General features: G+C 38.4%; 2 protein-coding genes across 13 annotated transcripts in view; one reads left to right on the top strand and one right to left on the bottom strand.

Moving 5' to 3' along the window:
- Positions 1-8,403, bottom strand: part of LPXN (leupaxin) — a 51,023-nt gene extending 42,620 nt beyond the window's left edge. Inside the window, exons 1-3 of one of the 8 annotated variants that reach the window (XM_063670895.1) lie at positions 4,565-5,241; positions 703-820; positions 44-201 (exon numbers count right to left, since the gene is read on the bottom strand). In XM_063670895.1, the coding sequence (XP_063526965.1) occupies positions 44-201; positions 703-820; positions 4,565-4,672 (384 nt within the window). In that variant the 5' untranslated portion in view covers positions 4,673-5,241. Of the gene's footprint in view, positions 1-43; positions 202-702; positions 821-3,503; positions 3,526-4,260; positions 5,242-5,263; positions 5,435-6,232; positions 7,412-7,496; positions 7,644-7,807 lie in introns of those variants that run through there. The other 7 variants (XM_054437718.2, XM_063670897.1, XM_054437719.2 and 4 more) reach the window with 7 other exon arrangements.
- ZFP91 (ZFP91 zinc finger protein, atypical E3 ubiquitin ligase) overlaps positions 5,180-23,171 on the top strand; it is a 45,321-nt gene continuing 27,329 nt past the window's right edge. For 2 of the 5 annotated variants that reach the window (XM_054437712.2, XM_054437711.2), the window contains exons 1-2: positions 8,795-9,135; positions 14,439-14,467. In XM_054437712.2, the coding sequence (XP_054293687.1) occupies positions 8,795-9,135; positions 14,439-14,467 (370 nt within the window). Of the gene's footprint in view, positions 5,436-7,218; positions 7,316-7,409; positions 7,778-8,794; positions 9,136-14,438; positions 14,468-23,171 lie in introns of those variants that run through there. The other 3 variants (XM_063670893.1, XM_063670894.1, XM_054437713.2) reach the window with 3 other exon arrangements.

The following is a 23,171-nucleotide window of genomic DNA, read 5'->3' as shown; positions in this document are numbered from 1 at the left end:
CTCAAACATCCATGTTTAAGGACCATAATAAATGAAAAGTTACCAGCAAGGGACTTGTGTTATCCTGAACAGAAAGGATCTCCGAAGTCTCATCACGGTTACTCTCCTTTCTGGAATGCTGATCCAGGGGAAGAGGAGCTGGGTTGGAATATTCATCACTGTCCTGAAGAGTGGAGCGTTCCAGTTCCTCCAATAAGGCATCTACATCATAAGAAGCAAGAGAATCATGACAGAGAATATTTAAATCTCTACAGTCATTTTCTCCTTAAATATCTTCACTGTGCCCACATTCATCTCCTTTTCTTCAGTTATGGCTATTTTCAAATACTTTCCCTTATTCCTTATTTCACTTCAAGCATGTGGTGAATCCTACCAAGAAATGTTTAACGCCTCCATAAATTGTGGTTTGTTTCTTATTTTCTATGGTTGCATTCAATTTCATAGTCTCATGCTATAATTTGATTTTTTATACCACAGGTATTAATTTTCATCATTCATTTAGGGTAGATTGCCCACAAATATCCTTAATTAGAAAAAAATAAAACTGGGCTGGGTATAGTGCCTCATGCCCATAATCTTAGCACTTTGGAAGGCTGAGGTGGGAGGATCCCTTGAGCCTAGGAGTTCCAGACCAGGGCAACATAGCAAAATCCAGTCTGTATTAAAAATACAAAAACGTCAGCCCAGCATGGTGGCACACACCTGTAGTCCCAGCTACTTGGGAGGCTGACGTGGGAGGGTCACCTGAGCCTAGGTGAGCCTGTGGTGAGTCGAGATCACACCACCACACTCCAGCAGCCTGGGCCAAAAGAGTGATACCCTGTCTCAAAAAAAAAAAAAAAGAAAGAAAAAAGAAAGAAAGAAAGAAAGAAATAAATCCTAAATGCTTTTTTCTATCAGAAAAATATAAGCAATTATGTTACCATTTTTCAAAACATACAAGGGAAATAACACTTATTCTTAATCCTAATGATATTTTTTTCTTAAATCTTAACAATTATCCTGAGCACGTAACAAAATTTTCAAAGCAAGGTGTAAGTATCTTGTCTTTTAGGGTGTGGAGAGAAAAAATCGTTGGGGAGGAAACTGAGATATTGCAAAATCAAGTAAGATGTTGCAATTTAAATAGCTGGGATTTGTTACTCTTTCAGTTTTTTTTTTTTTTTTTTTGGAAAAGTATTATATACTAGTATCTATCTGTTACAACGAAATAAATAATAATTAATAAAAATTAACACATGCCAGGCACTGTGCTCAGGAGTTTACACATTTCATTTAATCATCCTAACACTTTGAGGCAGATGATATTATTGTCCTTATTTTGTAGATCACAAGAAAGAGACAAAAATAATTTGCTTAAGCTCATGAATGCAGAACCAGGACTTGAATCTGGGCTATCTGATCCCTAGCCCCTGCACTAACTGAAAGTTAGAAGTTCTAGTCTCGTGTCTTATACATATTCTCTGGGTTACCTTGAGCATGTCATGTCCTTCTCTGATGCAGTTTCCTCATCTACATAACAAGGCAATTGGATTAGAACAGTATTTTTCAAATTATGGCTAAACATCCATTAGTGGATCTCTAGCAGACTTCTTACCACAGATTATAGCTTTCAAACTTTAAACACAGAATTATATTATTTCTAAGGACCTGCCTACATCTAAAGTTCTCAGATAAGGAAAAAAAACTTCACAGGTCATTAAAAAAAAAACCAGATTTTTCATTTATTTTAGATTTTGGAGGAATGAATATTTCTTAATGGCATTAGAAGAGATCTAATCCTTTTTTTTTTACAAATGAAATATACAGATCTTTCATAATCATCCATTTATCAAAAATGTTGACTTTTAGGTACCATTTTAGAGATAAGCAAACTGAACTAAACTTTAGGGCAAATGAATAACTGTAATGGGAAAAAAGAGATGGGGGGAACCTATAGCATTAAAAAGTTGAGAGACTTATAATAAATTTAATTGTATGAACTTTATTTGGATCATTAAATCTACCCTAAAAATGAAACAATCAAGACTATTGAACACTGACTGGATATTAAATAATATCAAGTAAGTACTGTTTATTTTAGGTGTGATAATGATATTTGATAATATGAAGTAATTCTGTTAAGTTTTTAGGTATGATAATGGTATTTTACAATATTAAGGAATTACTATTAAGGCTGTTGTAGTTATGGCAATGGCAGTACAGTTATATGTATAAATATATATTTATTTATTTTAGAGGTTAGTGTTAAAATATTTACAGATAAAATGACATCTGAAATTGTTTTAACATAATTACAGGGGTGAAAGGAATGGGTGGGCATATATATGAAATAAGACTGATGAAGAACTGATTGTTTCAACTGGTTGATGGGCATATCAGAATTCATTAAACTATTTTCTCTACTTTTGCATACTTAAATTTCTTTATAATAGAAGTTTTTTAAAAAGAAGGACAAATAGGCTGGGCATGGTGGCTCATGCCTGTAATCCCAGCACTTTGAGAGGCCGAGGCGGGCGGATCGCCTGAGGTTGGGAGTTCGAGACCAGCCTGACCAACATGGAGAAACCCTGTCTCTGCTAAAAACAGAAAATTAGCCAGGCATAGTGGCCCATGCCTGTAATCCCAGCTACTCAGGAAGGCTGAGGCAGGCGAATCGCTTGAACCTGGGAAGCAGAGGTTGCGGTGAGCCAAGACCGTGCCATTGCACTCCAGCCTGGGCAACAAGAGCAAAACTCCGTCTCAAAAAAAAAAAAAAAAAAAAAAAAAGGAAAAAGAAAAGAAAACTAAGGTAGAAAAAGAAAGAAAATTTTTGCCTCAGATTTTTATTAGCCAGACCCTACACCAAATTTGAGAATTTCGAATTTTTATTCTGCATCTTTCAATTAAGCTAGAGCCCCTTTCTTTTCTATTTTCTAAGCTTTGCTCTAACTGGAAGCCAAAGATCCTCCTGAGCTCAAAATAAAAAGCCATTTACAATAAAGATTATAAGAGAGAGGAAACCATACCACTAAGAGTAGGAAGTTGCCCTCAGAAGCACGAGCTAACCAAAGTTATCAAAACCCTTCTTTCTGGGTCATGAGTTATAGGCTTTTCTCTTCCTGTTTCATATGAGTGTGCATATCACCAACACTGTGAGGTTATTATGCCTTTTGCCAGATTTTGTAATTTGAAGATGACTAATTTCAGTATGACAAATATGGGATTCCTGGACAGTGGGGGCGGGGGAAGCGGGGACTAGACTGAAGACTCCATAATTCTTCACTGTAGTCTTTTACTGTGGAGATGAAATAATATCAATATTAACATGAAAGGAGTAAAGTGAGGTCTCTTGGGAGTCTCTGAGGGTTGCATGGATTTCATTCGGAGGCAGAATTTGCTCCTGGTTCCTCTTTATCTATCATGCCTAATGCCTATGTAATGAGGGTTTAGGTAAAACCTTCTGGGTGTATACAAGCTGCTAGCCTCTGAGGCACTACTGCAGACAGGAAATATTTGCTCACTTGAGCCAACCTGTCCTCGATGCCATTTCTCTGCCAGCAGGAAGAAAGATCCACACAAAGTCTCAAGGGTAGTTACTGGGCTGATGACAATTTGAAGAAACTGTTGAAGTGTAGCCATCAACAGCCTGTGGAGATGTAGCCAACTGCATAATCTGCACAAATGTTAGCTTCCAGGCTACTTGGTACTTTCTGTATTTCCGGACAAGATTTACCTAACATTTAGCCTGCTCAGGAGATGCAAAACAATATAAATTTCTGTTAAATCTGGGTTACTTCATTGGCCAGAACACCAGAACCAATAAACTTCTAAAATAGGAGAGCACCTTGCTGCTTAGTTTTGGTGTCGGGTGTTCCCGACAGTGACATTGAAAAAGTTATTTTGTTTTTCTTAGTCTTCTCATCTGAAAAAGAAGTGGATAATACCTATTTCAGAGGGTTGCTGCAGACACTAAAATGATTAACATATGTAAAAATGTCTAGTTTTTGCTTGATTTACTCAATAAGTATTAGTTTCCTTTTGAATTATTTGCCATGAAAGCCATTTGGTGTCCCCTCCATCCCCACCCCAAAAAAAAGAAAGAAAAAAAGGAAAAAGAAAAAAGGCCCTAGCCCTACTGGAACTCAAGCAGAAATTCACATTCTCCCAGCACTCACGTAGGATAAGAATTAGAATTCTACCCCAAGTCCAAAAAAGAGTCTGGCCCAGTATCAAAATAGACTTTACCTCCAAAGCAGTTTGGTATTTATTAAACACTACCTTTTTCTCTTCATTAACATCTCTTGCCTCCTGGTAATTTGCCCTTTACTTTTCCTCTGTTTCTCCAGCTTTGAAATCACACGCCATTTTTTTTAAGACAACGTAACAATGTGCAAGATATTTTTTGTTGTTGTTTTTTGCACTTTTGACATACCCCATCCCCAAACACACCCCAAACCAGGACACTGTGGAATTAATACAGTTTGGAAATTGGGTATAGTTTAGTGACTCAGTGTTAGTTAAGATGCTGGCAACAGATGTTGGCAAAGGCTATGGAATGAGTCCCAAGAACGACAAACCTTACATTACTCCAGGTTTGAAATCCAGGATTTCTCTGGTTAATGTGGCTAATAGTTCCACTGCTGGTTTTAATTGCCTTAGAGTGGAAGGAGGTGTCATATTTCCAGGCCATAGTAATCTCTTCCTTCAGAATTCTTCTGAATAAAAAGCTTAGCAACAAAATCACTAGAGTTAGAGTGCTATGCCTTCTTGATTTAATACTAAAACATGCAACAAATGAAACCACTCTGGCCTTTTTCCAACCTCTACAGATCCCTCATTCTTATACTTCTAGTCCATCTTTTCTTCCTCATAACACCCCAACTCCCTTTTTGCTCTTTCTTTTCCTCCTCAAATCACATCTCTGCATTGTCTTGCTACGTGGCCACCCTATGACCTCCAGTCACCTCCAAAGGGCAAAACGCCCATAACAAGACAACAACTGCAGTAACAATTCAGTCCAAATGTATTTGCCAAGAGTTTATTCTGCGGTTAGCACCAAACTCTCCATCTATTTTGCCACTGCAAACAGTGAACCCATAGTTCCCCAAAACAATCATAGTTCCTCATGCTTCACTCTTGGCAGGGCTGAGGACAGGAAAGAAGTGAAAATAAAATCTTCCATTACTACCCACAGTCTAGCCAGAAGTATACCCCACCACACAAGGAGATGGCAGCCAAGTCTTCACTCCCTCAGAGCTTCTTCTCCAAGCTGCTCACTCACCTAACTCTTCCATTGTCCTATATCCAAGATGCTCGTCTCACAGGCCGTGAGGAACAGCTATGGCATGTGCTGAAGAAGAGGACCGCAAAGGAACTGGATGAGACAGCATAAGGCAGCCTCTATAACCCTTTTTGGTTCCTGTATTTGCTTAGCACTTCCTCTCTTTGATTTGGTGAGTTTTTTTTTTTTTTTCATAGGTTACACAGTTTTAAAAATGGGACTGACATAGAAAGGTAGTAAGATTTGTGTTATGGCAGTGCATCGGCCAGGGTGATAAAGATTCAAAATTAATTTTGCAAAATTTGAGGACCTACTCTGTGCCAGGATTCATCTTGGATTCATGGGAATGGCAGACTTATACTTGCGTTTTTTCCAAGTGTAGGTACCCTACTCTGAACATCTTTCTTTTTTTCTTTTTTTTTTTTTCTGTGAAGCTGGGAGACATAGAAGCATAGTCTCCTTCTTAAAATTTGCATCAGAGTTGACCAGCATCCATTTCATTTTGTTGTCTTATTTATTCAGAAATTATGCTTATCTGCTTTCCTGCATGGAATGTCAATCCTTAAAAGTAGGGCAGAAGTGGATTCATGCTTGGATTCTCAGGGCCTGGTTTACTCAGTGGTCCCAAAAGCAAACATCTACAGGGGGGTCACAAAGAAGGAAGTAAGGTTTGACACCAGATGTTAAACTGTGTGCATCTCAATTAAGCATAATCCCTGCCTAGATACACTGCCTTATAGCAATTTCTTTGGAAAGTGACACTGAGGTTAACTCTTCACCTTTTTTACCACTGTGATTTATTCACCTTGAATTAAACATTTACAAAAGGCCTACTATAAAAAGGCAATATGTAAGGAACTATAATTATGGCCCTGTGAAATAGATTTTTTCCCCCTTTTTACCAATGGTGAAATAGGTTCATGTAATAGCAACTTGCTAAGATAATTAATTGGTAGCTTTGCTACTTACTATAATTGCAAAGTCTGGGATCTTTCCTCTACAACACAGTAGCCTTCTTTATTGTTTTAGAGACAAGCTCTCTGTCACCCAGGCTGGCGTGCAATGGTACTATCACAGTTCAGTGTTAACCTCCAACTCGAACTCCTGGACTCAAGCGATTTGCCCTTCTCAGCTTCTGGAGTAGCTGGGACCGTAGGTGCATCTCATCACGCCACTAGGTTAGCTTAAAAACTTTATTTTTATTTTTTATGTAGAGGGTGGTCTCCCTATGTTGCCCAGGCTGGTCTGGAAGTTCTGGGCTCAAGGGATCCTCCTACTTTGGCATCCAAAAGCGCTGGGATTCCGGGGGTAAGCTACCACATCCAGCCCACAGTAGCTTTTTTTTTTTTTTTTTTTTTTAGGGAATAATTCATTCTCCATTCCACTGTCTGTACATTTTTTTTTTGAAAGGAGATTTCTCTTCTGTATTACTTTGAGCATCCATTGGATGTCAGCACTCTTCCTTCCAAAAGTCTGCTCACTGCAAACTCAATATTAAAAATTTTCCATTGACACTATGCCAATCGATTATTACAACCGAAAATGACAGCCCTATGAAAATGCAAAATACTCAGTAGAGAATATAAAACATTTGTCTAATATGAAGTGGTATCTGAGTCAAAGTACTGGAAGGAAAAATGTACTTCAGCACTTGTCTACAGTTTAACTTAATGATTAATGTGAAATTTAAAATTAGATCCCCAGATCTTGTTTCCAGCTTCTTTCTTTTGGGACTTTTAGCCCTGGATGCCTTATTTTCCAGGGGTAAAGGATGTTCTTGCAAATCGTCCCTTGATTGTAATGGATGTAAAGAAAAAAGAAATGGGAGAGGCCCACTGCATCACCAACTGCAACGGAAACTCCCTTTGATGAATCAGGAAGACAAATTAATGTCATACGCTAGCGCGCAGAAAAGTAACTCCTGATAAAGTTGCTATTGTATAAACCGCAGAAGCAGATGGCTTCCGGCCGCAGAGCTTAAGAGACCCTTCAGCTTCTCGGTGTAGGTCACCAGAGTCACATCACGCTAACAACCCTTTCGCCTCCCTCTAGGTCAGGTACCGCATCCAAGTTAAGCAACCGACGCCGGCTCCTTGGTGTCCCAACAAGGTCTAGTAGAAAAGCAACTTTATAATTCGTTTCACAGATTTGATTAAGAGCCAACTGAGTAGTGGGCCTTGTGCTAGGGCTCCGAGGCCCCAAGGACCCCATGGAACCAGATTCAGTCGCTGACCTCTAGGAGCTCACGAGTGAGTGACTCACACACCGGACGACGAGATCAATAATGTAGACATGAACGCTGGCTAGCCAGTCCCAGAGGTGTCATCTGACCAAACCAAGGTAAGTCTGGGAAGTTACGCAGACACCCCAAGAAAGGTACGCCAACGCCCAGATAAAAAGTAAGAAAAAGTAGGAAAAACCCTCCCATCAGACCAGCAATTGGCTCGACGTTTGAACCCGGATGTACGGCACGCGTCGCGACCTAACCCGGAAACACTGCCTCCCGAAAAAAAGGTAAACTCTAGACTGCGGAAAGTAAACTACCTTTCCCGTTGTGAATCAGTCAGAACCTCCCGGCATCCTCTCCACCTCTGGTTTCCCGTCTATTTTTCCTAAAGCCTAGGCGAAATAAGACTTCAACTCCCAGAATGCCCTTGTTAAGTTAACGGTGCGCATGCGCCAAGAGGCGGGCCCTCGATGCCCCCACAACCCCGCCTCCGTTTTGCCGCCGCCATTTTTTCAGAGACTTTCATCCGGCAACCGACGGGGCTTTTTTTCTTAAAGGAGAAGCGACAGCTCAAAATACTACCCCCTTCTCCGCGCAAGATCTGGCGGCGCTGGGGACAGAAAGGCCAAAGACAGGAAAGTGGGGTAGGGTGGAGGCGGAAAAACGCCTAGGCTACTTCTGCGGCCTAAAGAAGAATAGAAAGAGCCCTTGTGGTATCAGTGGCTCCTTAGGGAGGCAGGTGCGCGCGCAGCCAGTCTAGGGTTTGCGTGAGGCGGGGAAAGAGGTGCGATTTCTTCTCACCCGCCTCCCTCGCGAGACCTGCCCCTCGCACTGCCCCTAGCGCGCATTGAACTCTGGAGGGGGAAAAAAAGGTCACTTTGGGATTGTCGCGAGACACAGCCGTTTAACGGTGAGAACGGGTGCGCGGGGAAGGAAACCTCGCGCGCTCCCTTTTAGCCGTTTCCTGATTGGCTGAAGGAAGGGGTGGGGGAGGGAACCTGGGACGTCGCTGCGTGTAAGACCGCGAGGGGCGGGGTGAGGAAGCCTGTCCTCTTCTCCGATTGGCTCGCTGAGCGTCTGTGGCGGGCGCGCGCGCGCGCGCGCCGCCAGCGGTAGCGGACCTTGAGTGGCAGGGGGTGGGGGGGGCACCCTCGGAGCCGGGCAGAGGGGAGGGGGGAAAGAGGAGCGCAGGGTGAGAGTGAGCCGCAGGCTTCGGGAGGCGAGGGGGCGGGGGGAGCAGCGCCGAGGCCGCCGCCTCCGCCTCCGCCGCCTGGGACTAGGGGGTGGGGGACGGACAAGCCCCGATGCCGGGGGAGACGGAAGAGCCGAGACCCCCGGAGCAGCAGGACCAGGAAGGGGGAGAGGCGGCCAAGGCGGCTCCGGAGGAGCCCCAACAACGGCCCCCTGAGGCGGCCGCGGCGGCGCCTGCAGGGACCACTAGCAGCCGCGTGCTGAGGGGAGGTCGGGACCGAGGCCGGGCCGCTGCGGCCGCCGCCGCCGCAGCTGTGTCCCGCCGGAGGAAGGCCGAGTATCCCCGCCGGCGGAGGAGCAGCCCCAGCGCCAGGCCTCCCGACGTCCCCGGGCAGCAGCCCCAGGCCGCGAAGTCCCCGTCTCCAGTTCAGGGCAAGAAGAGTCCGCGACTCCTGTGAGTAACAGTCTTTCAGGCGGTGGGAAAAACCCCCCTCTGTCCGTACGCAACCCTCTCGGCTCCCGTAGCGCCTGCTCCACGTGACATCCTGCCTGGTCTGCCCCCTGCCGGCTCCGCACGACAGATGTCACACCGTTTCCCCGGGAGCCTTCGTGCCTCCTCTCTGCGCCACTCTCCCCTCGCTCCTGTACCCTCGCCTGTCGGGCCGTTTCCCGACTCCCCGAAATCATCTTTTGATACACCGCTGCACTCGCTAGTGATCCACCTCCTCCCTGCCACCCGCAGGCTCATCCCTCTTTCTGGCATTCGCACCCCCTTTGTCAACCTATCCCTTTCCTTTAGGCGGCTCTCCAGTATTACATCACATGCCCTTTAGGGAATCCACAGCCCGATCATAGCCTTCAAAAATGTGTTCCCCCCTCTTCGCGTTAGCTCAAGAGCCAGCTGTGCTAGTATGTTTATGTAGCTTTTTTTTTTTCATTTTTCTAAATTTTCACAACCCTTATCATTCTTTTGAGAAATTTGCCACTTATTATGGTCAGGGTAAAAGCCCACTGCTACGATTTTAAGTATGGAGTCTTTCATATAAAATTATATGAGCATTCTTTAATGTTTGTTTTTACTAAGTAGCATATGTTTTATCTTTGTGTTTCGTGTTTTTAAATGTAGGAACTTCATCCTTGAAATTAGAATCATCTGAAAGGAATTCCTTTATTACCTAGACGTAATAGAGGAAACATGAACAGGTGGCCAGGAGCATTGTTTTAAATTGTTCGTTAAAATAATACTCATGTTAAGAATACTGAAGCACTCAAGTTTGTAAATTCTAGAAATTAATCACATTAACTATTCATGACTGAAAACATCATTAGTGACCTTTGACTTTTGAGTGAAAACAGATTAGTAAAAACAGAGAAAATTGAAGTGAGGGGGAGTCAGTTTTAAGTGTTTCCTTTCTTCCAGGAGAGATAGTGGCAAGGTTTGACTTACACCAGACCTAATAGATTTAAAACTTTAAACAGACTTGGTCCAAAATTAAGAGTTAAGCCTGTGTCTTGGCATGCTTGCCTTAGAAGCCTCTCAGAAAGAGAAAATTCAGAGGTAATCATATTGTGGTATTAGATATGCTTTCAAATTTTTGAATGTCAGCTAAGTTAACATAATTTAGAGAATTTATTGTAAGAACTACAGTTCTGTCGACAGCAAAAATCTGTACTTACAGATTCAGCTGCAATTAGACTTCTAATTGCTGTAGATGCATTTCATCTTACAAAAATTTTATAGTTCTATATTGTTTAATCTCATAAATTTGAAAAGATACATGTATGTCATTGACCTCATTTGGATATGAATTCTGTGAGCAAATTTCTTAACCTACCCATGCCTTAGTTTCCTTAACTATAGAGGGTAATCTCTACAAGTTTGTGAGTTTGTGAGAATTAAATACAGTATGTGAAGTTTTTAGAGGGTAATCTCTACAAGTTTATGAGTTTGTGAGAATTACAGTGTGTGAAGCGCTAGACACAATGCCTGTTGTAAATACTAAGTACAAGTTGCGTTTTTCAGTAATGGTGGGATGGTAGATCCTTGAGTGGTTTGTAGTGATGTTTTTCATGTAAATTATGCAAAATATGATTTTTTCACTCTTTAATATTACTATTCGTAGAGAGGGTAGTACTTAAAATATTTTTTAAATTTCCTTTTATTCTCACCTACCCCTTGAAAGTTAAATATACCTATATCTCAAGATAATTATGTCTAAAATGGTACCTGCTGTTTAATTTTTTTTTTTTTTTTTTTTTTTGGAGATGGAGTTTTTGCTCTGTTGCCCAGGCTGGAGCAGTGCCACGATCTCTGCTCACTGCAACCTCCGCCTCCTGGCTTCAAGCAATTCTCCTGCCTCAGCATCCCGAGCAGCTGGCATTACAGGCGTCCGCCACCAATCCCAGCTAATTTTTGTAATTTTAGTAGAGGTGAGGTTTCACCATATTGGCCAGGTTGGTCTCCAACTCTTGACCTCAGGTGATCCACCCGCCTCAGCCTCCCAAAGTGCTAGGATTACAGGCGTGAGCCACTGCGCCCAGCCTGCTGTTTGAGTTTTAAAGGAAAATAAATAATTTTTATCTAAAATAGTAATTTTACCTGCTGTCATGACTTATTTTTGCCCTAACTCTTGGCAACAAAGTACTAGTGATGCTTTAATTCCATATAAATGTTACTGTTGTATATGGATGAAGATGACTTAATTAAATTCCTTCCTTTTTTCTGCACAATGTTCCTTGTGGGGAGGAGGAAATAAGTCTGAATTCTTAGTGCCACCCGCCTCCCATCCAATATCATTAAAAAACAATAGTGACAATGGTATGCTTCTTTCAGCCCCAAAATTATCTCTTGACTGTGTTTTTGATCAGGTTGTTAAACAAATTTTCATCATAATAGAGTTTTTGTTACACATTTTTGCCTTATTCCATAATCTGGAAATCAAAAGAATGCTAAAGCATTTTAGCTTGGCAAACTTGTTTGATCAGTATCTGGGCCTGGTACTATGCTGAACTAGGTGGTAGGAAGAAAAATGAGACATGGCCCTCATCTTCAAGGACCTTGGGGTGTAAAGGAAAGATGCGTTGATTAGTGGAGATATGTCAAATGTGTGTATGGTATACAGATTTTCAGTTATAAAATACATTTTAAGACTTAATTTTTTCTACATAATTTAATCCTTTCAGATATTTCAAGAGGTTTTGAGTCCAAACCCTGGTCTAGTATCTTTGACTTTGAGTCATTTCTGTTTTCCAAATGACATTTTGAAAATTTTAAAAAGAAAGGTTTATTCTGTATTACTTACTTCTTCGTGCTAGTCCTTTTTCCATATCCCAGCATTTCCCTGTATACAATCTTAGCAATCAGCTGTTTAACCTACATTTGATTCTCTTAATTAAAGTGATAGTAAAGTATACCATAGTTTAAAAGGCCAAGAAATAGATAGATTTGGATTGGTTGAAACCTCTGTTCTCATTGGAAGGCAAAATAATAGAGTGGATAAAGCATTGGACTTTAGTCAGAAAGTTTTATGTTCCAGCTTTGTACTATGCAGTAAGTGCCCTTGAGCAAGTCACTTAACCTCTTCATTTATAATTGCTTCATTTATAATTGATATTTTATGGATTTGTGAGATGAGCTTTATAGTTCCATATTTAGCTTACAGTTTTTATAATCTGATGTTTATAACAACTTCTTTTCATAATGAACTATTTAGGGGTTATTGGGAAGAGGAAATATTTGTGGATGAAGGGGAAATAAAAATTTTTCATTGTATGTGCTCAAGAGAGGCACAGAGTTAAATGCTAGAATCATGATAAATTGAAGCATAGAAAGCTAGTAGGAAAAATAAACCAAATTTGAGGAAAGTTTATGTATCCATACTAAGAGTAAGACTGATCATTTGCTGTTAGCCAGTAGATTACAATTATTTCAAGTGCAGGTTTATGTACTCTCTTTAATTTTTGAAGTAAAATCTAGTAGCATTAGTATAGTAGTTTTTGCCTATGATTTTTTTTCTGATTCATCCATGCATTCTGCTAATAGGGAATGAAATTGTCAAATTAAGACTAGGTTAAAATGTATAAGTCTTCTTTTCATTCTTACATATAATAGCCCTTCATTTATCCTGTGCATTTCAGAGCTTAAAACTTTAGGGACAAATACTTTTTAAAAATTCTAACTTCGCTGTTGAGTAACCATATTAGCTAATACTGAGTATTTTTAGATGTTTTCCTTCAGGTTCAGATCAAGGAAAGTAGTTTTATTTTCTGGTATATGAAATTCCATTTTTGGTATATTTTCTTGCTAAAATTAAAACAGTAATAAACCTTTAGGTGACCTTTCTTGCTGTTTCCCTTTTGAAGGTCATGGATAGTGAGGATGAAGAGGTGGTAATATTCTGAATTGAAAAAACTTACAGTTCTTTGGAGAAGCCTTTGGTTGTACAAGACTAAAATCCTGAGTGATCAGGATCTTAATCAGTATGATGATAGAAACATTGAACCAACTTTCAAGGTTTTTGGGAAAGTTCGTTATATAATTTTTCAAAAATTTAGCAATTATTTTTGCAGTTTTTATTTAAAGATAGGATGATTAGCAGTTATGGTGTGTTAATTGGGACGTTGGTAATGTGATTTAAAATAAAATTATAATACCAGTCTTTTTTTTAAAAAGTATGGAACAAACAATGATAACTATTCTTTCTAAGTAGAATAGATTTTTGTATTACACTGTGGCTTCTGTATTTGTCTGGGTATTTATAACATATTGTAACATAATAGAGTCTTTACTATATTAGGTTTACTTTTGGGAGGAGCAACAACAAAAAAACTTTGTACTGTTCAGAGATACTCCGTGGTATCTATATGATAAATGTTCAGGGCCTGTTGACTTTTGAATTTTAGTAGTAAGTATAGGAAGTTCATTATACTGTCCTCACCAGTTACGTATGAGAGAAATTTTTCTGAATTAAAAACCTGGGGATATGTCTGATTTTTGTTGTTTTGGGTTTTTTTTTTTTTAAATCTTCAGGCTATAACAATTTTTAAGCTCTTTACTGTTGCTTTTTAATTTGTAAAGGGCAAGTTACATTTACTTGTGAGGTCCATCTATTGTCTTTTTACAAGTAGATTTTGATTTGGTCTTAAACAATTTTAGGGTCTTTTTAACAGTTCATTGAGTTTTTATTATGAAAATTGTTAAATATACACAAAATAGGGAAAATAGTACAATGAAACCCCAGTATTGATCACCTAGCTGAGATTTTGCCGTGCTTGCTATGTCCATCCTCCCTGTTTTGGCAGAAGTATTTTAGAGCACATCCCAAACATTGTCATTTCATCTCTAGTTAGTACATTTGTATAAAATAAGAACATTTTCTTATATAATCACTTAATATAACAAAATCAGTAATATTTTCTTTCTATCAATATATTAGTTAAAAATAGGTGTTTTGAATGATATTCTAGCTCTGTGCTGTCAGTTATGGTAGCCACATGTGGCTATTTAAATTTACATTAATCAAAATTAAAAATTCAGTTTCACAATTACATGAACTGTTTCAAGTGCTCAGTAGCCACATGCGACTGCCATATTGGACAGTGCAGATATGTTTCCATCACTGCTGAAAATTCTGTAGGACAACACTGGTCTAAATGCTTTCCTTATCACTCTGGAGGTGAACCTGAAAGAGATAAATATTTTTATTTTCAGAAAATGTGCTAGATTGTTCATTAATGTTTGATTCTTATTTCTTTCAGATGCGTAGAAAAAGTAACAACTGATAAAGGTAAGACTTGGTCATCCTTACCTCTAGCGTACGTTACACTGCTTATCTTACAATCTGTTAGAAAGCCTCATCATTCAAATTGGTTCCCATTTAAAAGGAATTTTTATTTGGTAAAAAAATTACTGGAGTTGTTAGAAACTATTTAGACGACAGCAGGTTTGGATAATAGAGTATATTGGCATTATTTAGAAACCTAATAATGGCAAATCAAATTGTTTGATGGTAATTTATAATAACTTTTTTAAGCCTTTTATTTTTAAATGAGGTAACAGACTGGAATGATACGCAGTATACAGAGTGAAGTGAAGGCAAAAATTTTTATGCTAGTGGAGATACAGATTAAAATTGCAGGGTGAAGAATGCTGAGTGTTCTAAGAATTCAGCCTGGTGAATAATTAAATTAGGTCAATATTAGGTCATTGTCCTTTAAATTTGAGTGTTAGCACACCAGATGTATGTATTATAGTTTTCTGTTTTCCTGGATTATGACAGGAGCTAATGTTCACTTTTTCAATACCTTTTAAAATACTTTATTCTGGCTTTACAGATTAGGTTATTAAAATTGCCCTAACATGTTGGACCAGTTGCTTATTTGTTTCATTTTTGTTTTTTTCTAGTTTTTGGCTGTGTTCCTTGATGTTAAATTCAAACACACAGCATCCTCCTTAAAACTGAACAAGTATACTTTTAGGCACATTTCATTTATTGTGTGTGACCTTGACCCAGGCTTGACACAGCCAGTTTCCAAACTCCTAGAATCCACCTAGTATCTGAGAGTCAATTAGCTTTTAAGGTCTACTTATAGCCTGCTACTATTGCTATAAAAGAATATAGGTATATGCATTTTATTTATCAGTGTATGTATTACATGTACATGAGAATCTTAAGGTTTTTCTGTTCTTGATAAATAATTCTGCGAGAACGTATAAGGCAAGTTTAAAGCCTGGATTTTGTGCCATATGGAAGAACGATAGTGTAATTTAAGAACCAATAACTTGAATTGGTGGTGGCTGCTTTGTAAATAATTAGGTTTCAGTGCTGAGGTTTCTTATTTCTCTGAATTTTGGAATCTGAGTCTAATATTTCATAGTATACCAGGCAGAGGTTTTTCATACCTGGCATTTTTTTTTTTTTTTTATGTAGAAACCTTTGCATGATTATTTTGTCTAGCAAGTTTTTTGTTCCTGTTGTTGTTACTTAGAAAATAGGTTATGTCTGCCAAAAATGGAAGGTCTCACATTTCTTATTCAGAGATCAATTTGGAGATTTTATGATGTGGAGAAAATGTAGAGACAGGTAACAAGTCTAGAGCATTCTGATTAAAACAAAAAGCAACCTGCTTTTGTCAGAGCTGAAATTACCTTATGTGTCCAAAGAAATCACTGTGGGTTGCCTTGAGGCGAACTTGAAGAAAGGTGGAAATTTGGAGCCCCTTTTGGGGAGAAAAGTAGATGACCTTTGGGTAGATGTCTTTTTTTGTTTGTTAAGTAGAGACAGGGTTTAGCTAGGCTGGTTTCGAGCTCCTGGCCTCAAGTGATCCGCCTCCCTCATGTGTAAATGTCTTAAACTAGAAGTTGACTTGTTGGCATGTTTTGTGATTGTGCAGCTGTGGAGAGATTAAAACTACATTCTGGATAATTTGATCCGAAGATCAATCCCACTTTACTGTTTAAAGGCCCAGGATGTAGATATTCTCAAATGCCAATCTTCATCTCTGTTAGTTTACCTATTAAGGTAGCTGTTCAACTCTATGAACAGTGGATAGGTATATAAGAACTGTAACATTCATATAAGATGAATGAATAAAGAAATGGAGGCTCGGGTAGTCACTTTTTCCTGTTGTGTTTCGTATTTAGAATTCACCTTAATTACTTTTCTTCTGGTCATTTAACTTCTCAGTTATTCTGTTACTCTGGAATAGTCCTCATGTTCAGTCTGCTAAATTTTAACTGAAATAACTCATGTTCATTTCAGAAGTTAAGGGTTTTTCAAAACTTTAAACAGGTTTTATTTTTTAGAGGTAAGACTGGCCTTCTGTTGTATTAATGCTGAAAAGATGTCTTCAGGATTGTTTTTACTCTTATTTACTCAAACCATCTAGAAATTGTATGCCTTCTTTGAGTTGAAGAGAAGAACCTTTGACATACACATAAACAATATTGTACACACAGAGTAGGCAACTTTCCATGTTTTTTAAATTAAGTTGCAAAGTGCTACATTCATTGTTTTCAAACTGAAATAATAAACATGAGTATTAGTTCCTGTTTTTGCTACCCTTTTTTTAACCGTGATTGGTGTATAAAACAAATTGAAAGCTACTATGCTAAAATAGTGTTAATTCATTCAACAAGTAATTGTTGAGCATCCACTATGTGTCTGGCGCTATTCTAGGCACTGGATTCTACTGGTAATCAAATAAATGAAGAAGTCAAAACAGTGTAATAATGTTTGATGAAGTTGGAGTTGGGAAAGCTGAGTTTAGATGAAATGATAAGGGAAGACCTTTTGGTGGAGGTGACATTTGAGATTACACCTGAATATGCAGATAGTTAATTTGGACAAGGAACATTCCACACAAGTTAAAAAGGAAAAAAATACTTCAAACTTGAAAGCTTAGTTTACCACTGGCAGAGGATTATCTTCATCATTGTGGAGTTTCCAAGAGTGTTAGCAGAAATCTTAAGGGATGGAGATCTAGTTCCTTTTTAACTTGGCTTTATGTTTTCATTGTTTCTCTGTTTTGAACCAGTGTTGTACTTTGATTATAAAGTAAAAGAACGGTCTACCTACATGTAATTTTTAGTTATCCCAGTGTTCATTTTAACTTATTTCACTTTCTAACCTCTGACTATAGACATGTTATGAAGCCTAATTTTTTTTCCCTCCCATCTGTTACGTCCTTAGTGAGGAATAATAGTTAAAACTGCCTTTCAAGATAAAACATAAAAATGGATACCGGAATACCTTAATGTTTATTAAAGTATGTTTTAAGTGTTTAATGGAATGATAATAAATACTGTAGAATCAAGTAGATGTGGGCAGTGCTTCAGTTATTAATGTTAGATAGGTTATTTATTGCAGAACTTTTCAGAAACTGATTTTTGAGTAATGTGCAGTGTAAATACCAAAATTTAGCGGCAATTACCTAACCTATTTGACTTATAAGACTCCCTTTTTAAAGAACATTTCGTAAAACTGGAGTTTACAGAAAACATACTTGGAAATACTGCATGCTTGAAAATTTGTATAAAACTCTGGATCTCAACCTTTTATTCAAAATCATTTTACTCTTTTCAGTTGCTCTTATGAAATAGTGATGTTTGACAGTGATAACTGTGAGTCTCTGACTTGTATAGTCAGGAAAAAGGAAGTCAGTCATCAAATTCATAACAGATCTCAGCATTTATTTAGATTATTTGGAGCTTAACTGTTAAGTATTTACCTTATCTAGTTTATCATAATCAGCATACTATCTGTAATTATTACTAAAGTATTAGTTTATTTTGATTGTTTTTCCTCCTGTCTGGATGACATCCTCAGTTTTTTTCTTATATTGATACACAGTCTAATTTATAGCTTATGCCTCTGTGCTCCATTTTTTAAAATTAGAATTAATTTGTTATTAAGTTTTCATAGATTTCAACAGTTTTATTTTTCATGCATTGAAATATCTTTGATTATCGTATCCTCTCAAATCAGTCTCTTGTATCCCATTCATCTTGGCCTCTTGTCAACTTGCAACCTCAATATAACATTGACTGTTTTTACTTCCTTTACAGATGCGTCTCTTTTATAGTATACTTTTTTGTTGGTTTTTCTTTCTTTCTTGTATATTTAAAGAATATTTTTATTATTTCTAAAAATACAGAAGACACATTTTTATGCTTTTTTTCCCATTCCAGTGAGAAAATCTAACTTTTGTAATTCTTACCATTTGAGTTTGTGTACAAAAGGGAGAATCGAGAAGATACTGATAACATTGTCTTCACAATTCTTTCTTGAAAGATTTTGAATCTCCTTGCTAATGACCTAGTTTTCCTAGTCAAAATAAAATCTTGTAGGTTTTGAATAGAAAAAGAGTTCTAGAAGGAAAATCTGTAGGTGAGAAAGGGCATGTATAAGCCCAGTCTTAACACTCAGGCTTTTAAGGTTTTTTTTTGTTTGTTTTTGAGACAGGGTCTCATTTTATTGCCCAGGCTGGAGTGCAATGGTGTGATCATGGCCCACTGCAGTGTTAATCTTCTGGGCTCAAGCCATCCTCCTGCCTCAGCCTCCCAAGTAGCTGGGACTACAGAAGTGTGCCGCCATTTCCAGCTGATTGTTTTTGATTTTCTTGTAGAGACAGGGTCTCACTGTGTTGCCTAGCCTGGTCTGGCTAGGCAGTCTTCTTGCCTCGGCCTCCCAAAGTGCTGGAATTTATAGGCATGAGCCAGTACACCCGGCCTGTTAGTTTTAGCTGAAATATTCCCCTTTACCAATTAAATGATACTGTTCTAAATTTAAGTGTAAGTTAACAACAACAACAACAAAAGCCTCTTTCCCTGGCTTCTCTTAATACTACTGAGATTGGCTAATATTTCAAAGCAAACTTTAATTATTTTATGGAAAACAAAGTGCAGCTAGCGATAGAAATACACAGAGTAGTTCAGTTAGGTTTCAGAAACTCAAGTTTCTGACAATATAATGTTCAAGCCTCAAAGGCTAAATACAGTAGATAGGCATTTTTGTTTGTCCTTCCTTCCTAATCTTTTATCTTAAGGTAGCAGTAACTGTATTATTTCTCTTAGTATGAGAATAATTTACTCAGACGTCTTGTTCCATGTTGGTATGGCCCAGATCCTTTAATCTGTATTGCTAGTTCAGACATCCAAACCTCCTTTGGTTCTTCTTTTCCATTATTAATTTCCTACAAATAAAGATATATGTCACTTATAATATGTGAATTGTGATGTAGGTTTAAAAAGCCTTGATCATCAGCTTATTTCAGTTATGGGATTACCTATTAGGTAAATGAGTCTTAACTTTATAATTTGTCTGTTACAGTTCAGCTTATTGCCATCTTCAACACAGTTATAAGTTTATTCTGCTATATATATTATTTTACATTGAGATCCCTTTTCCTGCCAAGATCACTTGAGAGTTAAAGCAAAATGCCCTGATAGAAGAAAACTGAAGCAGAGGAAACTTAAAATCCTTAGTGGGGAAACCCATATTCAGCCAGTACAAATCCAAAACCTTTAAGAGAGACTTGTCTCTAAATCCTCATTTTGAAATGAGCCTTAGTGGATAAGAACCTGTGACAAAAAGGAATTGCCCCTTGACTGTTAAGTTCAAGAAAGAAGAAATTCCTCTGAATTAAAACCAGCCAGAATGATCTAATGCTATCCGGGCAAAGGCTTCTTTAGCTTCATAACAAAACCATCTAAAAACTTAGTGGCTTAAAACACATCAATTTATTATTTACTGGTTGGGCCGTTCCTCCCTCCTCATTGGTCATTCAGTTCAGACTTGTTTTATATTATGGTGGTTGCAGCGCAGTGTTCCAAAATCCTGAAGGCAGTAACTGTGCAAGGTGTCTTGAAACCACCCCCACGGTATAATCAATCAGTTGTATTTCTGTATATTAGCAACAAAAAATAGAAAATCGAAGTCATAAAATCAAAATAAAATTTATATTAGTATTTACAACCCTATAAGCAAGATATACTGCTCCATTTACTTAGGTTTTTAATTTTACTCAGCAATGTTTTGTACTTTTCAGTGTATAGGTCTTTCAAATTTTTTATCCCATTTATCCCCGAGTATTTCATATTTTTTGATGCTGTTAGCTTAGCTTAATCGGGATTCCCACTGTGTTTTAAGAGTGGGATTGATTTTTTAAGAAAGAAGAGGTGCCTAGATGCTTTGTGGATATCCAGTCATGGCTACTATACATTGATATTCTATTATTTAACCATTACCTAACTGAAGGGCATTTGATATTTCTGGGGTTTTTTTTCCCTGAGATTACAGGTGATTCTTAGAGAAATCCTATTAAAATGTACCATACATATACAGAAATGCACATATTATAAGACATATACATGTACTCTTGTTTCTCCTCCCCCTTCTTTATTTTAGAAGTGAGCAGACCCAGGGTGAGCCCAATCATGTAACCATTTACACAACTGAAGAAATAAAACATAATTGTTTTGGAAACTCCCTTAACGCTCCTTCAAGTCAGCCGCCCTCAAGTGTAACCACCGTTTTGACTTTAAATAGCAGAAATTAGTTTTGCCAATTTTTGAATTTTACATAAATGGAATAATACAGTAGGCACTCTTTTGTGTCTGGCTTATTTTGCTCATCATTTGTGACAAGTGCTGTGTTTGTCATAGATCGTTTAGTTGTATAGTGTCCCATTGTGGGAATATAACCACAGTTTAACTGTTTTACTGTTGATGAATGTTTGGGCAGTTTTCAGTTATTAGTCTTTATGACTAGTACTGTGATGTATATTTTTGAAATATAGTGTTATTGGGATGTAATTTATATATCATAAAATTCACCCATTTCAAATGTACAATTTAGGGATCTTGGTACATTTTATGAATTGCACACCTATCACAATACAGTTTTAGAACTTTTTCTTCACCCTAATAATGTCCTTCATGCCTATTTATAGTTAATCCGTATTCTCGCCCCCAACCCTAGGCAACCATTAATCTACTTTCTGTCTGTATAGATTTGTTTTTTTCTGGACATTTTGTGTAAATGGACTCAGACATACAATTTGTGTTTGTATATAGGAAGCATTGCATGCAGGCAAGACAAATTTGTATCTAGAGTCTATTCCAGTAAGAACAAAGCACTGCCACTTCCATGATGGAAGTGGTCCAATGTAGCGAACCTTGCACCAGGTGAGCTGGATGATCACCCCAGGGAATGGTGCCATATCAGGGACTCGGTGTTAGTCTCTGCTACTGGCATATTAGGCAATTAGCAGTGGCTGTAGCCAGTTCAGCCTGGGTTTGGTTTTCAGCAATCTCAGTTTTGCAGCTATAGTAGGTAAGTATTGTTTTCAGGAAAGACACAGAAACTTTGAGGTCATTTTTGTGATGCTTGAGCTGGGAATTTGAACCCCTGAGCACATCTTTTTTTTTTTTTTTTTTTTTTTTTTTTTTTTTTTGTGATGGAATTTCACTCTTGCCCAGGCTGGAGCACAGTGATGTGATCTCAGCTCACTGCAGCCTCCGCCTCCCGGATTCAAGTGATTCTCCTGCCTCAGCCTCCTGATTAGCTGGGATTACAGGTGTGTGCCACCACATCTGCCTAATTTTTTTGTATTTTTTTAGTAGAGACGGAGTTTCACCATGTTGGCCAGGCTGGTCTCGAACTCCTGACCTCAGATGATCTCCCTGCCTCAGCCTCCCAAAGTGCTGGGATTATAGGCATGATTCACCGTGTCCGGTCTGCACATCCTTTTCTTTATCCACTTCGTGTTTGCTAGTTAGGAGCAACCAGCTAATTTCATTATATTATTACTTTGACCAGAATGTTCTAAGGTATCAAACATATGATCTTTAAAATGAAGGAAATTCTGTCATTCGTGACAACATGGGTGGAACCAGAGGACATTATGCTAAGTAGAATGAGCCAAGCACAGAAAGATAACACTGTATGATCTCGCTTGTGTGTAATCTAAATAACTGTCTCATAGAAATGTAGTTACTGAAGGCTGGGGGATTAGGAGGTAGAATGAGAAAAGGGGAGATGGAGATGAAAAGATACATACAGACTTTCAGTTAAATTGGGAGAGTAGGTTTTAGTGATCTTTTGCACTGTGTGTTAGTCCCTTGTGAGTTGCTAGAAAGGAATATGTGAGACTGAATGATTTGTAAAGAAAAGAGTTTTGTCTGACTCATGGTTCTGCAGGCTGTACAAGCATGGCACCAGCATCAGCTAGACTTGTGGTGAGACCCCTGGAAGCTTTCGCTTGTGGTGCAAGGTGGAGCTGGAGCAGGTGTGTCACAGAGCGAGAGAGAGGGGAGGAGGGACTAGGCTCTTTTAAACAACCAGGTCTCACATGAAGCAATAGAGAACTCACCTATTACCACAGGGATGGCACCAAGCCATTCATGAGGGATCCACCCCCATTACACAAACACCTCCCACATCCAATATTGGGGATCACATTTCAACATGAGATTTGAAGAGGACAAACATCCAAACTATATCACACTGCATGGTGACCACAGTTAATAATAATGTATTACATATTTCACAGTTGCTAAGTTGGTGAGCTGATATATTCTATTGTTTTGAATGAAAATCTTATTAAGTTTATCCGCCTGTCCCCAGCAGCCACCAGATGCTCAGAGAGCACCAGCAGGCGATGCAACTGCATGGGTCCCTTTATCAACACTGTATACTTAGGCTACAATAAATTTATACACAAATATTTTTCTCTGCTCTTTCCTTTTCTTAAACGTGTCCTCAATATTAGTGCTACACTTGTATATGTCTTTCATGCCCCAGAAAAAGTGATAAGAACAGAACAAGATTGTACTGTGGTTGTTTTTAATATATTTTGTAATGCAAAACTGCTGCTGGAAGAGAGAAATCAATGAATAAGCCAGATGTTGGGGACAGCCAAACAACACATTTCATAAATATTGAAAATGATCCATTTTATATGAACCAAGCTAAATCTAGATAATAGTTT

The sequence above is a fragment of the Pongo pygmaeus genome, chromosome 9, assembly GCF_028885625.2.
Source record: "Pongo pygmaeus isolate AG05252 chromosome 9, NHGRI_mPonPyg2-v2.0_pri, whole genome shotgun sequence".
In the NCBI taxonomy this organism is placed as follows: Eukaryota; Metazoa; Chordata; class Mammalia; order Primates; family Hominidae; genus Pongo; species Pongo pygmaeus.
This window is presented reverse-complemented; position numbering and strand designations above follow the sequence as displayed.